The sequence below is a fragment of the Hyla sarda genome, chromosome 5, assembly GCF_029499605.1.
Source record: "Hyla sarda isolate aHylSar1 chromosome 5, aHylSar1.hap1, whole genome shotgun sequence".
Classification (NCBI taxonomy): Eukaryota; Metazoa; Chordata; class Amphibia; order Anura; family Hylidae; genus Hyla; species Hyla sarda.
Window position 1 is genome coordinate 307,701,550 of NC_079193.1, and position 18,580 is coordinate 307,720,129.

At 45.0% G+C, this 18,580-nt stretch overlaps 1 protein-coding gene across 2 annotated transcripts in view; it reads left to right on the plus strand.

Annotated features, from left to right (window-relative positions):
- The window catches only part of TERF1 (telomeric repeat binding factor 1), a 77,411-nt gene that overhangs the window by 32,712 nt on the left and 26,119 nt on the right, over positions 1 to 18,580 (plus strand). For both annotated transcript variants that reach the window (XM_056522148.1, XM_056522150.1), the window contains exons 2-7: positions 3,537 to 3,632; positions 3,718 to 3,848; positions 16,819 to 16,905; positions 17,546 to 17,695; positions 17,939 to 18,024; positions 18,161 to 18,199. In XM_056522148.1, coding sequence (XP_056378123.1) covers positions 3,537 to 3,632; positions 3,718 to 3,848; positions 16,819 to 16,905; positions 17,546 to 17,695; positions 17,939 to 18,024; positions 18,161 to 18,199 — 589 coding nt within the window. The remainder of the gene's footprint in view (positions 1 to 3,536; positions 3,633 to 3,717; positions 3,849 to 16,818; positions 16,906 to 17,545; positions 17,696 to 17,938; positions 18,025 to 18,160; positions 18,200 to 18,580) is intronic.

An 18,580-nucleotide genomic window follows, 5' to 3' on the forward strand; every position in this document is an offset into this window, starting at 1 on the left:
TATCCCCTATCCGAAGATTTCAGATCGCTTGGACCCCGGCAGTCAGCGGCCAGGGGGCGTGTCCGACCACTGTATGATGCGGCAGCCAACATGCCCCCTCAATACATGGGAGAGCGGGGACGCTGCATTCAGCAGTCTCCGCCTCTGCTGCCATAGAAATGTAATTAGGGGGCGTGTCAGCGGCCACTTCATGTTGTGGTCAAAACACGTTATTTCGGCAAAGAGCCTAGGGCCCCATACGGGAACAACAACAAATAAAGCAAGATGGTCTTTTGCACCACAGACACTGACTGATAGCCTTAGTGGCCTTTAGCTTGGCACAGTCATAACAAGAAGTCAGATTGTCATAGATCTGCTTTATCGTAGGTGCTGCGGCCAAGAAATAGAAATATCTAAGAACAGCAGCCAGTCTATCATGCATTAGTCAATGTGAGGAGTATCTGACAACTGAGATGTCCCCCACTTGTTGGTGAGAAGTATCTGGGGAGACAGTTTTAACAAGTGATAATAAACTCGACAGGCCTTTGTATAGCTTCAGCAATCTCTGGCTTAACAATTTGGGAATTTGTCATTAGTATTACCCGTACTAACCTGTTGGTACAGGCGTGGCTATAAAAAAAGGTCTTTACCTTTCTTCACTCCATTTGTCTGTAATCCCATTTCCAGCATATGTTAATGAGCCTGCTTAGCGCACGCTGGGCGTCCCAAAGCCCCAAATACACCCTGGCCCACTTTCTGTTCTGTCCAGCTCACCTTATGAATATTCATATGCCTCCTTTCAGCAAGTACTACACATATGACACTTCCAAGGTAATACGGATGTGCGGAGCCACATGCCGCTTTCTGGTATACCCTGAAAGCCGCACATGGACAGTAATTGCTGAAAGAAGGCAAAAGAAGGGATATAAATATTCATAAGGTGAACTGGACAAAGGAGGAAGAGGGCTGGATGTCAGGGTGCATCTGGGGCTTAAGAACACCCTATGTGCACCAAGTCAACTCATTTACATACACTGAAAAACGAGGATTACAGACCAATAAAGCCACCTAGCATAGAAACGTAGGGGGAGATTTATCAAAACCTGTCCAGAGGAAAAGTTGTGGAGTTGCCCATAGCAATGCCCATGGCAACCAATCAGATTTCTTCCTTTATTTTCCAGAGGCCTTTTGAAGAAGCAAAGGAATAAATCTGATTGGTTGCCATGGGCAACTAAGCAACTTTTCTTCTGGACAGGTTTTGATACATCTCCCCTGTAATGCTTTTCATTAGTGTTACCTGCACTCAGGCGTGTGGAAATAATAATAATAATAAATAAAATTAAAAATAAAAAAAACTTGTCCAAGAGACTAAAACAGAACACAATCTACTTGTCCCTCATGAAAATCCATTTGTCCTGCTACACAAAATAATTTCAAACGGAATATAATGTAAATAAGGTCTTTATTAGTTTAAGATTTTGCACTTTGTTTTTTTTTCCTCCTCACCCTATTATAGCCATAACTCTTATTTTTCCATGTACAGACCCATATGAGGGATTGTTTTTTGCGGGACCAATTGTAATTTGTAATGACACCTTTAATTTTTCTTTATAACTTATGCTCCGAAACAAAAAAGAAAATGATTTGCGGGTTGAAATTTGAAAAACAAAAAATTTGGATTTGCTAATTAATGTAATAGACATATGTAATTTTTATGTCTCTATCATCCATATTTCACTAGCATATTACAGCTGCTCAATGTCTTTTCCATCTTGTCAGAGGGAGACAGTGTGTCCCTCTTTTGCTTGCATTGTGATGACTCCCCCCTCACTCTGCTGACTCCCTGCTCTTTGTAGCAAGTCTGGCAGCCCTTCTCTGTAACCCTTTCCTCTCTGGATTTATGCTGCGCACACACACACACACACACAATATCAATTATTGCGGATTGCCTGTACTTTACCACCAAAGACAATATGGTGAGTGTATAATTTACATCTTCCTATAAAAACACAAAGAGAACGAGGAGCCCTCCCTTGTTTGAAATCTGATAAGATCGGTGGTGGTTACACGCTATGCATAAATCCACTCACCTGATCGTGTTGTGCAAGTATGAACACAACACTCCAAGGGCATACACTCAGATAGCAGCTGCTGTGGCTCCCCTGTTTACAGGCAAGCGTATAGTGGAACAATAGAGGGAGATGAGAAGTGGGAGCTGGATCACGTGGCTGCAAGTAGGAGATCATTACAAATATTCCAGGCATCCTGATGAAATGCCTGATGAAAAAAAACCTGATCGGTTTTGATACGTTGCATGTGTTTTAATTTTATAAACTTACCTGTTAAGAGAATATTTGGAACGATAGCCTACTTGTGGCTGCGCGATCCAGCGCCTGCTTCTCGTCCCTCTCTATTGTTCCATTAGCTCTTCCTATGTCATTCATGTGTGTCATCTGTAGGCAGTCCTTTAATGCTGGGACTTGTTAGTTGGAGGTACAGTGGTCCCTCAACATACGATGGTAATTCGTTCCAAACGAGCCATCGTTTGTCGAATCCATTGTATGTTGAGGGATTCGTGCAATGTAAAGTATAGGAAGCTGTACTCGCCTGTCCCCGCCGCTTGAGATGGTGTCCCCGCCGCTCCCGATGGTGACCCCGGCGTCCGCTGGGCTCTCCGCTGTCTTCTCCAGTCCTCTTCTGTCTTCCGCAAGGCCTTACTGGGCCTGCGTAGCAACGTCATTACTGCGTACGCCATTCCTATTGGATGACGTACGCAGCAGCGTATTGACGTCATCGGAGAGGGCCGAGAAGACACCGGAAGACCAGCGCTGGACCCGGAGGGCACCCCGGAGCATCGTGGAGGGGTAAGGAATACTTACCACACCACACGGGGAACATTAAGCTGCTAGCAGCTTAACCATTTGGCGCTGCCGGATAGCACTTAATGCGATGGCCCTGACATAAAAAAGCATCGTATGTCGATTTCATCATATGTCGGGGCCATCGTAGGTCGGGGGGTCACTGTACACGGTTTGGATAACTTTGCAGCAATGTTGCCTTCAGCTGTGTGCCTAAAGCTTTTGCAAAACTACAACTCCAGCATGCCCAGACATCCTTTCACTGTCCAGGCATGCTTGGAGTTGTAGTTTTGCAACAGCTGGAGGCACATGCCTGGTATAATTTGGGGTGGCAAAAGATGGAGGGGTTTGCTTTTTGTAAATGTATACCTTTTTATGAAAATCATCAGTGACGTAGAAAGAAATGGCTATGTATGCATGTAATGTATGTGTGCTAATATCTAATGCTAGTACCTACCTTGGCAGAATGTTATATATGTTTATCTGATCATTTTAGTCCCACATGATGTTGCCAGATAGACAATAACTTTGCTTTTATTTTTTGATTGGTGAGGCCCCAACCACTGACACCCCGAGAAGTGGAGTTAACCAGTCCCCTGCTCCTGGAAGAGAGTTTGCATGGTTCTTTTTCCCTGTGGTTTGTTAGATATGGAAACAGCTGAGTCAGGAAAATATATAACCTCTAAATTTCATACACAGTGATCCTGGAGGGTATATCTACACTGGATTCAGAGAAATCAAAAGCTGTCTTGATCTCACAGTTCCTCAGCCGTGTTATAGAAGGAAGACATCTTGGTAAAACATAATTTGTGATTCTGTGTGTTAGTCCAATCCTTTTGGAATGATACAACAAACCAAACATATATTCAATGCTTTCTAGATGTACAGTTTGAAACAGATGAGAAGCTAACTCCACTGGAAACAGCTGCAATGGTGTTGGATCAGATCACTGAAGAAGATAATGACCTGAGAATTCTCCTAGAAGAAATAAAAACATTGGTTAAAGTTCAGGTGAGTGACCACTGTTAAAGCGCATCTTCTATTGAGATCATTAGAGGTGATACTACATGTCCGTTGAACTTATTTTAATCTGCATTCCCTTTTAGGGGGTGTCACGCCAAACAAAATCTTTGACTCCAGGCTGACACCAAAAAAAAATTTAAAAAAAATTATACTCATCTGTCCTGATGCCCTGCTGTGTCCAGTTTTATTGCTTCCCTATCCCAGCTGACCAGCACTTCCTGCTTTTGTTTGGACACATAGGAAGCATCCACTTAGCAGTGAACTAGCAGCGACCCAGGGTTGAGTGGAGTCATAATAGGATGGCTGGATAGAGGAGGTTGTAGTCATGGAGTGTTACGGTGGATGTGGTCTTTTCACCACACCCCCACACTGCTTGAGGTGGTTTAGTGGTAAGGGGGTTGCTCTTAGGAATGATAGCGATTTGCTTTTCCCACTCTCCACTTATTAGTGGTGTGGTCAAAACATTACATTGCTGCTCAGCCAATCATTTGCTGTAGCAGTAACGTACCTCGGCCAGTAGACTTAGTAACATTGTGACAAATTGACCATAGCCCTAGTCTCCACCTCGCTTAACTTTCTGGTGCTATGGTCACACTGCCACTCATTGACTAAGGCAGAACACTGCTGCAACCAGTGATTGGCTGACTGACAATGTGACGTAATAACCACAGCGCTAGGAAGTAGAGCAAGGCAGAGACCAGGTGCAATGATAATGGAGGCAGCAGGTAAGCAAGGGAGAGTACAGGTTGGTTTTGTTTAAACAAGCAATCTGAGCATATTTAAATAAGACAAAAAACTTTTTGCAGGACAACCCCTTTAACAATACAGTTCCAATCAGACCTTACTTGTTGAAGTGAATGGGAGCTAATCTGCAGTAATCCGGCATCATCACTACACAGCAGTACATGGCCCGTTTTTTATGTAGTGCAGGGCACTGAGGCTCTCTGAGCAGAGGTGCCAGGTATTTGCACCCTGCCAATCAGTGATTGATGGCCTATGCTAATCACAGTCAATTAATCATTTCAGACCAAAAAAACTATTAAGATGGGTTATAACTTCTTGGCCTATATGCTATGTGGATAAGACACCTTTGTAAGTATTATATGCTGTCTGTCTCAGCATTGAGCAATTTGTAATCTAATTAGAAGCGGAGATAAAAGGATTTGCTGTACACTAGATTTCTGGAAAAAATCCTCACAATCAATCAATCAATAAAGTTCATAGGGGTACATATTGCTGCCAAGAAGGTCAACAGAGGAGTCCTGCTAAAATGCAGATATAGGTAACAGCACTTATTAATCTTCTCTTCTACATTGTGATAATTAGTACAACAAAACAATGTCATGAGAGATAAAACCAACCTGCAAAGAAGCTGTAACTGCAAATTAGTTCCATTTGTTTACTATATTAAGTAGAGTCTGTGCTTAATACATATGCATGCTGGTTCTTATAGATAAAAACAACTTAAAGCTTTACTGTAATAATATAATAACACAGTAGTCAAAGCAGTGATATAGCTGCATTCTTGAACAATTACTGTCATGAAAATAAACTATTGACGTGATGCAGATGTGTCAAAAATACCGTTAAGTCAAGGTCTTAGTGCTGAGACCCCAGCCGATATAGTCAAGTGAAGCAGGCGGCATCAGACTTCACTTTCTGGCTCATCACTCAGTCCCACTAATTGCAGGAGACAAGCTCCTTTATCATTTTATGGAGCCCATCTCCTTGGCACCAAATCACGGAGTTAAACACGTGGTAGTTATATCTAGAGATCAAAACTTTTGACAACTGCGTGACATGGAAAAAGTTTTTTTTATAAATAGCTGTTATTGTTTGAGAGATTTATACAGACTAATTGAAATAAAACAGAATTTGGCACTGTTATTTCAAGTAATTTTGCATAAATGTATAGTAGAAGCAAATAAAAGAAACATTTTCATGTAACTTAGAGGATAAATGCCTCTTTCTCTATCGGCTCCGTTGGTGAACACAGACCATGGTTGTATGCTGCTGTCTCTAAGAGGTGTGACACTATGGTAATAAAAAAGTCGGCTCCTCCCAGCAGGATATACCCGCCTCCAGGCCCTGAGCTAATCCGTTTAAGCTTATTGTCTGAAGGAGGTGGACATGGTCTGGAATTCTCCAGACCAGGTCTTCTGATTTTTTGCTTTCCTAGTATAGGGACGTGTTAGTTTTTTATTCCTTTTTCTTTCCTGTTTTCAGGTGGGGACTCAGGGACTCCGGTTCCCTGTTTCCCCATTGCGAGTAAGGGGGCACAGACATTGCGTATATGCGCTGTTCACCCCCCCCCCCCCCCCCTCGCCAACGGTCAGCGCCTGGGTTGGTACCTCATGGATCCGGGTCCACCTATTTTCCTGCTCTCCTCGCTCGCGCATGGCAGCCAGGCGTGATGCTGGTGACAAAAGCTGACTGAAGACTTCATTGAAGACTCCATTAGGTAAGTTCTTTTGACTGAGGTAAGAACTTTCCCCTTTTCTCCTTAGGTGCGGACTTGCAACCTCTGGAGACCCCCTGTTTTTGGCCCACCTTTTCAGGTTATGGGGCTGGCTTATACAGGGGCTGGACTTTTATTCTGGGGGAGCAGTGGCATCTTAGGGGGCATGTAATCTATGTTTTACACTGTGTGTGTGGTTACTTGCGGCTATGACCGCAGCGCCTTATATGCGGCTGACAGCCGCGGTGCTTGTACGGGCCGGGCGCTCTGAGCGCCGGCTTACTTTCACTTTCTCCGGCAGTCTCTGCCAGCATATAGGCCGCCCGCTCTATTCCCCCGAGCGCATAGGGGGCTGACATGTGCGCTCGGGACAAGGAGCGGGCGCCATTACAGCTTCTTCTCGGCCAGTCTATAGCTCTGCCCACAGGGCTGTCAGAGTTCTTCAGAGGCGCGAAGTAGCCTCCAATCAGCGCCGTGGGCACGATTTTCAGTTAGAAGGGACCAATTAGTTAGTGCCTCTGCTTCAGGCACGCCCCTCTCTACTATTGGCTGGCCTGTTTCTTACACTCTAGCTGCACGGAGCTGAGTTCTCCTCACTGCAGATGCCAAGGGTCACAGACTAGAGTGAGAAAGTTCCTGTCTCTTTTCTCATTATGTCCGTACCCAGAGGTGTTCCTCCCTCTAAACAGAAACCTGGAACGTCAGTGACTTATTTTGTCTGTAAGCACTGTAATATCAAGATGCCTGGCTCTACTGAGCCCACTTGCCCTGCCTGCTCCACTGCTCCCACAGACCCCCTGGTACCCCCTGATGCCCTTTCGGTTCCGGTGGATTCAGCCGCTCCACCAGCCTGGGTTTCTTCCCTGACCCAGTATATGGCTGACTTGACCCAAGTCTCCCGTTCGGTGGCTGAGGCCTCCCGGGAAGTGGTGTCCGCCTTGAAGGGGTCTACCCTGCGCAGGGCCTCTGAGAGTGCCCGCTCCTTGTTTCCACATACTTCATGCTCTCACAAGCGTACTAGGGGTGCCTCGTCTGACTCTTCCATTGAGTCTTCAGATAGACGTGGGCGTTCCCCTCGTGGGTCCCGCCCCCGTCATCTGGGCACAAACGTCGCTCCTCCAGAGGACGTTCTCGGAGTTGCCGCTCTGCCACGCCAGAGCCGCATACCCGGTCAGCGTCACCCCCCTCCAGGACTGCCTCCACTCGTTCACATTCTCCTGGTGAACTGGCGGACCAGGCTTCCGAGCCGGCATTTGACTCAGAGGACCGCTCGGATTCAGTTGAAACGGTGAACTCATTGGTGGCAGCCATAAGAGGCACCTTTCACTTAGAGGATCTTCGGATGTCACTCCAGGAGTATCCTTTCATCGTGCTAAGCCAGCACCTCAAAGGTTCAGCTCTCATGCTGACTTTGACGCCATTCTGGAATGTGCATGGAAACATCCAGACAAGAGGTTCCCGGGAATCAAGACGATTCAAGAACATTATCCATTTGACAAGGACCTGGTCACTAAGGTGGTTTCCCCTCCCTCAGTGGATCCACCAATCTCCCGGATCTCTAAGGCAACTACACGGACAAGAAGGTAGAATCCTTAGCGAAGTTTGCCTCTGAAGCAGCTGGCTCTTCTCTTCTTCCCATCTTCGCCTCGGCATGGGCGTCCAAGGCCCTGTCGGAGTGGTGCCAAAAGCTCCATCCAGGTATCTTAGCGGGATCCCCCCCAGAGGATCTGTCTGCTCTGGCTCTCCAATGCTCTAACGCTGGGGACTTCCTGTGCGTGGCTTCCATGCAATCAGCCCGTTGTTCTGCCTTTGCTGTGGGTCACCTAGCGGCTCTCCGTCGCTCTATGTGGCTTAAAGCTTGGCATGCGGATGCCGCTTCCAAAAGTTCTCTCTCTTAGCTTCCTTTTACGGGTGGCCGTCTTTTTGGCAAGCACCTTGATGAGATTATCTCTGAGGCGACGGGAGGTAAGGGTTCCTTGTTGCCTCAAAATAAGGCTCGCCCTACTTCCCAAAGGAAGTCCTCTTCCTTTCGGACCCTTGGCTCCAGCAAAGGGTCTGGGTAGGTGCCTTCGCGGGACAAGAAGGCTCCCTCGTTCCGGGCGCGCCCGTCTTGGAAGTCGGACACCAACCGGTCCGGCCGGTTTGCGCCCAAATCAGGCAACCGCAAACCCACTTCTGCATGAAGTGAAGCCCCCACCCGCGTTTTTTTTTCTCGGGTGGGAGGTCGTCTCTTACTTTTTCGAGACATCTGGACCTCACACATTCAGGACTTTTGAGTCAGGGACATGGTGTCCAACGGTTACCGAATCGAATTCGCCTCCCTCCCGAGGGATCGTTTTTTTTCGATCCCAGGCCCCCCGGTCTCCTTCTCTGGTGAGGCAATTTCAAGGGGCTCTCCAGTCTCTGCTTCTCCAGGGGGTTATCGTTTCCATTCCTCCAGGGGAACGGTTTCGGGGTTTCTATTCCAATCTTTTTGTTGTTCCCAAGAAGGACGGTTCTGTGTGACCAATCCTAGACCTCAAGCATCTCAACCGTCATCTTATCCGCCACTCCGAATGGAATCTCTCCGTGGTGACGTCCCTGGAACAAGGGGAGTTTCTTCCCTCGGTGGACATCAAGGATGCCTACCTCCATGTGCAAATATTTCCAGGCCATCATCGGTACTTCTGTTTTGCGGTTCCGGAGGGCCATTTTTAATTCGTCGCCCTCCCGTTTGGCCTGGCCTCGGCTCCTCGGGTCTTTACCAAGATCCTTGCGCCAGTGATGGGCCTGTTACGGTCGAGGGGAGTCTCGGTGATAAAATCTTGGCTAAAATTTTGGTGCAGACACTTAGCCGACAGCGGAGCGCCAACAGGACATGCCTGCCCTAGGACTGCTCTGAAATAAGCCATGTCATAGACAGCAATGCATTTCCGTGCGGACACTGTATACAGTGCAGCAGAATCCCATTAAAATCAATGGGACTCTGCTGCAGCGGAATTCTTAAGCAGAAGTTTGCACAGAAATTCCATTATGTTGAAGCAAACTTTTATTACAAGACATTGTTTCAATAGACTGCCTTCCAGATCTACTACACATCTCTCTCAAGTTCAACGCTATTACCATCCGCGGACTAGTTTTCCCTATCCCCTCATATTTAACCCCCCTTTTTTTGTTTAACTTTCCCCTACTGTATTGCCTTATAATTTGAATTTTCAAGCTATGCTTTATAAAAGACAACAGAGTTTCTCATTAGAAGTGATTGTTATTCCTTAATGTTTCTGCAAAAATGGAAATAAAACTTTCAAATAAATAAAAAAAATTACTGGATATCTTAAATGGTCAAAGTTTTTAAAACACAACAATTTAATTAATTATTGCTTTTTGCTGCAAATGTACTTTAAAAACCATGGTGTTTAAAGCCTCTGTGTCAGGAAAGAGTGGACATGGCAAGGCTTTTGTGACCCTTTTTCTATTTAGAAAAGTTTGGGAAAACAATGTCAGATATTTTTTTTTTTTTTGGCTCCTTAGCAGATTTATGAATAGGTTGTTCACCTTTGTTAATAAATCTGTCTCACAGTGTACTGGAAAAGAGACCTGTGCACTGTACATATGATGAGCCAGTATCAATATATTTCCCACACTACAGATTATTGCAGAACTTTTCACTATAAAATGATTATGATGTATTTTAGGAATCGACCGATTATCGGTTTGGCCGATATTATCTGCCGATAATCACGATTTTGGGCATTATCAGTATCGGCAATTACCTTGCCGATAATGCCCCGCCCCCACCGCACCGCGACCGCCCCCGACCCACCGCGTCGCACCGCCCCGGCCCCTTTGCCTCCCCCATCCCCGGTTTTATAATTACCTGTTCCCGGGGCACACGCTACTTCTGGCTCCTGCTGCGTCCTGCGTTACGCTGTGCGCAATGACGAGTGACGTGACGTGCGCAACGTGACGTCACCGTCTGTGCGTACAGTGACAGCTCAGGAGGACGCCACCTGAGCCAGATGTAGAGTGGACCCCGGAAACAAGTAATTATAAAACCGGGGATGAGGGAGGCAATGGGGCCGGGGCGGTGCGGTGGGGGAGCGGACGCGGCGGGTCGGTCGGTGGGCGGGCGCGGTACGGTGCGGCGGTGGGGGGAGCGGTGGCGGTGATAGGACTCAGGACCCCCGGACAGGCATGGGGGGAGAAGCGGGCGGCGGCGGCCTATGGCACCGCAAAAGCCACTGCAGTGCATTTATTTAAAGTGCCCGCTTTAAATCAATGATCTGCAGCGGTGTCGAGGGGGGATAAATAGCCGATAACTTATACCGATATTCTGGTATAAGTTATCGGCTATCGGCCCTAACCTCCACCGATTTTCGGTATCGGCCGTAAAAAAACAGTATCGGTCGATCCCTAATGTATTTACACAAATGTCTTGTAAGTAACCAGCTACAAAAAATCGTATGCAATGAAAGTAGGATCAGCTTACCATCCATGGTAGTAAATGGCTAGGTTTACACTGTGGAATCTCTGGACGGAAAAATTAATTCAGTTAGGATCACGTGGACATTGCCTTCACCATTAATAGCAATGTCTGCGGTTTGGATTCCACCTAAAATATGAGCAAGCTCATTCTTTTGGCAGTAGAATATGCCCTGGTGAAATTCTGCATTGGGAATTTGCTACATCAGAATTTCCGACTCAAATTCCTAAGCAGAATTCCAGACAGACATTCCTTAGTGTCAACCTAGCCTTACTAATGCATGGATATCAAGTCAGTGCAATGTGTCTCTCCCAAAAAAAAGGAAAGGAATCCAGCATTTTACCGTTTCCTCCTTAATGCAGGGTTTAAACTCTGGATTACTTGTACATTTTATTTTGTAAGCGCAACAGTAATAGAAAAGTATGTTATAATGGGTATCATTTTAATTGACCCAAAGAATAAAGAACACTTAATTTTTACTGTAAATTGTACGGCGTGAAAGCGAAACCTTTAAAAATTTTGATAAATTGCGGTTTTATTTTCCCCACACAAATAGAATTTTTTTTTGTTGCGCCATACATTTTATGGTAAAGTGATGGAATTACAACGGACAACTGGTCGTGCCAAAAACAAGCCCTCATACTAGTCTGTATAAAATAGGTATGATTTTTTTTGAAGGCGAGGAGGAAAAAAGGAAAACTTAAAAATAAAATTGTCTGAGTCCTTAAGGGGTTAAATCAACTGATGCCAGAAAGTTAAACAGATTTGTAAATTCTATTAAAAAAAAAAAAAAAAAAAAATTAATCCTTCCATTACTTTTTAGCGGCTGTATACTACAGAGGAAATTCTTTTCTGTTTGGACTTCTTTTCTGTATGACCACAGTGTTCTCTGCTGACACCTCTGTCCATGTCAGGAACCATCCAGAGCAGGAGAAAATCCCCATAGCAAACATATGCTGCTATGGACAGAGGTGTCAGCAGAGAGCACTGTGGTCATGACAGAAAATAAATCCCATGAAATGAAAAGAATTTCCTCTGCAGTATACAGCCACTAAGAAGTACTGGAAGGATTAGGAATTTTTAATAGAAGTAATTTACAAATCTGTTTAACTTTCTGGCATCAGTTGATATGAAGAAAATTTTTTTTCCACCGGAGTACCCTTTTAACTAGTTAAAGGAGATCTGTAGTGCAATATAACTTATATAAGTTATAGATCGCGGGGGGTCCGAGCGCTGGGGCCCCCCTCGGGATCTCCTGGACGGGGCCACAGCAGTATGCTGGAAAGGGGGCGTTCCGTCCCCACCTGACGTGGCGGCCGACACGCTCCCTCCATATACCCCATAGAGATACATGGAGGGGGAGTGTCTGCCGCGGTTTTCTGCTGGGGACGAAACTTTACTTCCTGCAGACTGACGCGGCCCCGTCCAGGAGATCCCGGGGGGGCCCCAGTGCTCAGGCCCCCCGCGATCTATAACTTTTCTCCTATCCTTTTGGATTGGAGATAAATTATTTTGTTCTGGAATACTCTAAGGACCCATGACGTACCGGTACGACATTAGACCCTGGTAGTTAAGGAGCCATGACATACATGTACATCCGTGGGAATTTCAGTCCCCGCCGCACGCGGGGCGGAGATCAGACTAGGTGACTGCTGATATCGAATTCACACCGCCGATTTGTGGCAATTCCGGGTCATACGTGTCTCCGGTGACCAGGAAAATAAGGGGGGTGCCACCCCTCCTATCCCTGCTATTGGTCATCTAGAAGTGACCACCAATAGCAGATTTTAGAGTGGTCTCTAAACTGTAGCCCTCCAGATCTTGCAAAACTACAACTCCTAGCATGCCCACACAGCAGTTTGCTGTCTGGGAATGCTGGGATTTGTAGTTTTGCAACATCTGGAGGGCCCCAGTTTGGAGATCACTGTGCAGTGGTCTTTAAACTGTAGCCCTCCAGATGTTGCAAAACTGCAAATCCCAGCATGCCCAAACAGCTGTCTCGGCATGCTGGGAGTTGTAGAGAATACCAAGATACAGTGATTGGCAACTACCGTATGTTTGCACAAGTGTTCCCGATTTTAGCACTTTCAACAGCAGCAGTACCCCTGATGCAGTTCCACTTCTAATAGACAATCCTCCCGTGCTACAACCTCTAAGAATGTGATACAGTTCATTCAAAGAGAGACAGGAAACGGAGGGAACCAGGGGTGTGGAAATTTTATAAAAAACGAATTGTCCACGGGACTAACATGGAGCAAAATCTACTTGTCCCTCATGACGATCCACTTGTCCGGCCAATTTTCGCTTTTTGCGCTCTGATTTTTTTCCTCCTCGCCCTATAATAGCCATAACTACCTACTATAATGACACCTTTTAATTTTTCAATAACATGTTCTCCAAACCAAAAAAATATATATTAGGTGAAGTGAAATTGAAATAGTAAAAGATAATTTTGCAGATTTTTTTTTTTTTCTTATGCCATTTACCTTGGGGTTGAGATAACATGTTAGTTTCATACTTTAGGCCGTCTGATTACGCAATACCAGATTTGTATAATTTACGTCATGTTTTACTAATTCTGAACTTTTTCAATTTTTTTTAATTGCCATTTTTTAACCCCTGTAGCTTTATTTTTTTCTTTATACCAGGCTGTATGAGGGCTAATTTTTTGCGCCATAATCAGTTTTTTGTATCGGTACCATTTTGGTATTGATCTGACTTTTTAATCGCTTTTTAACTTTTTTTTTCTGGGATATTATAAAAATTGCAAATCTGTGGTTTGGTATTTTTTTTACATTTACCGTACGGGATACATAATGCTATATTTTAATAGGTTGTACAATTACGCACGAAGCGATACCAAATATGTTTATTTTTATTATGTTTACATGTTTTTATATAGCAAAAGGGGGTGATTTGAACTTTTAACATGGAAGTTGTTAATGCAGCGGTCTTCAAACTGTGGCCCTCCAGATGTTGCAAAACTACAACTCCCAGCATGCCCGGACAGCCAACAGCTGTCCTAGCATGCTGGGAATTGTAATTTTGTAACATCTGGAGGGCCACAGTTTGAAGACCACTGCGTTAATGTGTGTCTTTCAAACTTTTATTAAAACGTATTAATTTTTTTTTTTTTTTTTTTACAGTTTATTAGATTTATAGGAGGAATCATTAGATTCCTCATACAGATGAATAGAGTTCTATTGAACTCCATTGATCTGTGTGCTCTGTGATCCATTGATAGAGCGGATCTATCAATGACAGAGGGGGACAGCAGGAAGCAGAGGTAAGCCCTCCGGCTACCTCTATAGTGGATCAGCGATTGCGCTGCGGGGGGTGGGGGCGATGATGATGAGATAGGGGTTCCCAATAGGTGTACAGGCCCCCACATATATATGACCCCTAGGGCTGGGCGATATACCTGTTCATACCGAATAATGGTATGTTTTTTTTATATAAATGTGCATTGTCGCCGCCCACACATAAAGGATAATAGCGCATCTTCTATGTGCTGGGACCTGTGTGTCACAGTGGGGGAGTGAGCTGTGAAACTCTGTGCAACCAGTATACCGCTGTTTCTAGAAACCAGGGAGCCTCCAGCTGTTGCAAAACTACAACTCCCAGCATGCCCAGACAGCCATTGGCTGTCCGAGCATGCTGGGAGTTGTAGTTTTGCAACAGCTAGAGACACCCTGCTTGGGAAACACTGTGCAGCCAGTATACCGCTGTTTCTCCAACCAGGAAGCCTCCAGCTGTTGCAAAACTACAACTCCCAGCATGCCATTGGCTGTCCGATCATGCTGGGAGTTGTAGTTGTGCAACAGCTGGAGCCCCACCTGATAAAGAGATAGGGGTTCTCAATTGGTGTACAGGCCCCCAGATATACATGATCACCCAGGTAGGGTTCCTATTTAAACAAGTATACCCCCTTGCAAAAATATCTCTATGGACGTTTTACACTTACTGCTGCCTGTAAAGATCGCAGGACCTTGCTTTTGGGCCGGGGGATGCACGATGCGCGGGCCGGGGGGATGCACGATGCGCGCGTCAGGTGACGTCATCCCAGGCGGCACGTCAGCGTCATGCCGCTGCCTATGCGTCCTGCGCTTCCTATGACATCACGGATAGTGCGCACCGCTTCAGGAAGGAGGCCGCAGGTACCATACAATTGCTGCGCACATTTTTCAAATTCTTCCGGCATTTAGAGCTGCTTGTTGAAAGTATTGGTCAGTAATGTAAGATTAGTACTACATGATTGTCTTTGTCTTCTGCTTGAAAGACTTTCACCCAAAACTGACTTGTGTTTTCTAATACTTTTCAGTCCCGCTAGCAATAGAGTCCTGAATATTGTATCTCTTCTACTGGAGGTCAGGTCACTGTAGTGCCTTGTCTGTTTGCCAGAACTCCCAGCGATTAGCTGTAATATATGTGTGAGGAAACTCACAGCAAGTACCGTATTTATCGGGGTATACCACGCACCGGCCTATAACACGCACCCTCATTTTACCAAGGATATTTGGGTAAAAAAAGTTTTTTACCCAAATATCGATGATAAAATGAGGGTGCGTGTGTGCGCGTGTATACCCCGATATACCCCCAGGAAAGGCAGGGGGAGAGAGGCCGTCGCTGCCCGCTTCTCTCCCCCTGCCTTTCCTGGGGTCTAGAGCGCTGCTGTCGGCCCTTTTCACCCCCTGGTTATCGGTGCCGCTGCCCGTTCTGTCCCCCTGACTATCGGTGCCGGCGCCGATAGCCAGGGGGAGAGAAGCGGCGCCGACAGCCAGGGGGAGAGAAGGGGCAGCGGCACACATTGCCGGCGCCGCTGCCCCGTTGCCTCCCCCCATCCCCGGTGGCATAATTACCTGAGTCGGGTCCGCGCTGCTCCAGGCCTCCGTCGTGCGTCCCCAGCGTCGTTGCTATGCACGGCGCGGCGCTCTGACGTCATGCGCCGCGCCGTTCAGCGCATAGCAACGACGCCGGGGACGCACGACGGAGGCCTGGAGCAGCGCGGACCCGACCCAGGTAATTATGCCACCGGGGATGGGGGGAGGCAACGGGGCAGCGGCGCCGGCAATGGGTGCCGCTGCCCCTCCTCTCCCCCTGGCTGTCGGCGCCGCTTCTCTCTCCCTGGCTATCTGCGCCGGCACCGATAGTCAGGGGGACAGAACGGGCAGCGGCGCCGATAACCAGGGGGTGAAAAGGGCCGACAGCAGCGCTCTAGACCCCAGGAAAGGAAGGGGGAGAGAAGCGGGCTGCGACGGCCTCTCTCCCCCTGCCTTTCCTGGGGGTGTATCGGCGTATAACACGCACACAGACTTTAGGCTAAAAATTTTAGCCTAAAAAGTGCGTGTTATACGCCGATAAATACGGTAACTTGTTTTCCTGAAGCACCACAATAGAGTAAATTAATGTACACCGTTCCATTTAATGTAATAGTTTGACTACCGTAATATAGTTAAGAGCCTTCCATTGGAGACCAGTGCTCGGCAATGTTCGGTAGTCCCATAGAGAATGTATGAAGTGCGTTCTGCTCCAATAATTTGGTGGGAAAATGACCACCGTTATCGGGATTGGTGGAGGTCCCAGCAGTTGGCCCATTACCGATTTATCTATTCTCTTGACACTTTTATTCATATATTTGTTCAGAAATTCTGCTGTCGTCTTTGTACAAATCTGTTTTTAAGATGTTTTTATGGTTAGCAGCGAGGCAAGCTGATGTAATAAACATTGATATCAAAGCATTGCATGTTTTTATGAATGCATTCTTATATGTAATGTTGTTTGTGCTTATGTAGACTATAAATAATGGCTGTGGTTTTCTTAATTTAACAAATGGTAAAAAAAAAATGTTAATGATTAAAGTGAGTGTGTGCTGCACTACTTTTGCTGCAATAAGGCTAGGTTTCCACACAGGTTTTATTTTATTTTTTTATTTTTATTTTTTTAAGAAAGCTTCCCATGCAGTTTTTGAACCAAACTGCAACCAGTGAATAAAGTGAGTATGCTTCCTCCTAACTGTGTTGTTGTCTTTTTGTCTACAGGCTGTAGCAGTTTGCATGGAAAAGGGAAGATTTAAGTTGTCATCAGAAGTTCTTGACCGACAGTTTGAAGAATCTGAGACAAATAAGGTCTCTCATGTGAACAAATATATTATGCAAATGTATAGGTAAAAGTTCCCATATCTTGTAGGAACTGAAGATGTCTTTTATATGGTCAGAAATATCCAAAGTCTATAATAGTTATTTATTTTTATTGTATTCTGCCTTTAGACCAACATTTGAAAACCAGTTTTCTTGAGTAGATAATTTGTATAAATGTAAGGAGGACATCTAGTGGTGTATAAGCTAAATACAAGTCAGAGCTTTTGACAACACAAACAATTTTTGTATTGTTTGGTTTTAGTTTATTCATCAATTTTTATAAATGTACAGTAAAACTTTAGCATAAAGTGTGAAAACATACATACAGGAAGTCAGTCTTACTTGTGGGTCCTCAGTTTTGTTTTTTTTCTCCCTTATGAGCTGTACATATTAGGTAAGGTGTTCAGAACGAGGCGGGAGAAGTGTGCAGCTAAGCACTTCTTTTCTCAGCTCGCTGCTTTCCCCATCTCGTTGCAGGAGCCTGGCTCCATAGACTCACTATGAAATCTGTATGGCCCAAACTTTTGTCTCTGACATGTCAGAAGTTTTTTTTTCCAAAGACAAGAACTCTTTGATTGCTTAGTATTTTGGACTCAATAAAACCTTTTGATTTTCTTTTCTTTTTCAGTATTTAAGAATGAAAATGTCTATGGTTGTTAGTAAAAAAGATCCATATCATGAATTCCTTGAGAATTTTTCACATAACAAAATGTTGACCAAGATCAAATCTTACATCAGTCTTATGTTGACCAAAAGGCCCCCTGTTTTTTTGCTACAGGTGAGTTGCACGCTTTAAGAAATTTTTGGGGAAGAAGGATCTGCAAACCATATTTGTCATGGTTTCCTTTTTATACTTTTGTACTTTGTAGGCTTTTTGTTCTCTTCAGTGTCAGTATTTGTGGCTCTTACATGCTACTGTATTGTACGTCAATGAAAAACTGTCATTGCGGTACCTGGCACTTGTAGTGAACTACAGTTCTGGCAAATAAAAACGAAATTATTTCATTTTTTATGATTTTAGGCAGCAACAAAAGTGGTTGAAGCCAAAGATAAAGTCGATGTCCAAATGGAAGAAAATAAAGTTCACGAATCACCAAGAAATATCAAGTATTTTTGTTACTGTATAATGCCTTAATGAACCCTAATGTTTTTATGCAGATAGTTACCCAGTCTTTGCACATATTTATTTTTTATGTTCTATGTCACAGTACTGTTCTAACCCAAATTTTTTTATCCTTTTTAGGGAAAAGGAAAAACAGCAAATACAAACCACCAATGATAAGTGAGTACTTTTTAAATACATTTTCCATTTTAGCATTTAAAGGGGTGTTCCGGCCTAAGACATCTTATTCCCTATCCAAAGGATAGGATATAAAATGTCTGATCACAGGAATCCTGCCGCTGGGACCCCATGAGCTCTGTGCAGCCCCTGGCATTCTGTGCCGGGCGCTGCTCCAAAGACATGACATAACGGCCACGTCCCCTCAATTCATGTCTATTATATGCTGACCATTCATATAAATAACTAACCATGACAGGCCAGATCCACCAATGTATGAGTTGCTCTCAATTCTGGCTCATAGATTATGGGGTCCCACCAAGTAAATTAATTGTATATGATTATTATATATGAAATGATTAGTTCTATATAATCTTGAGTATC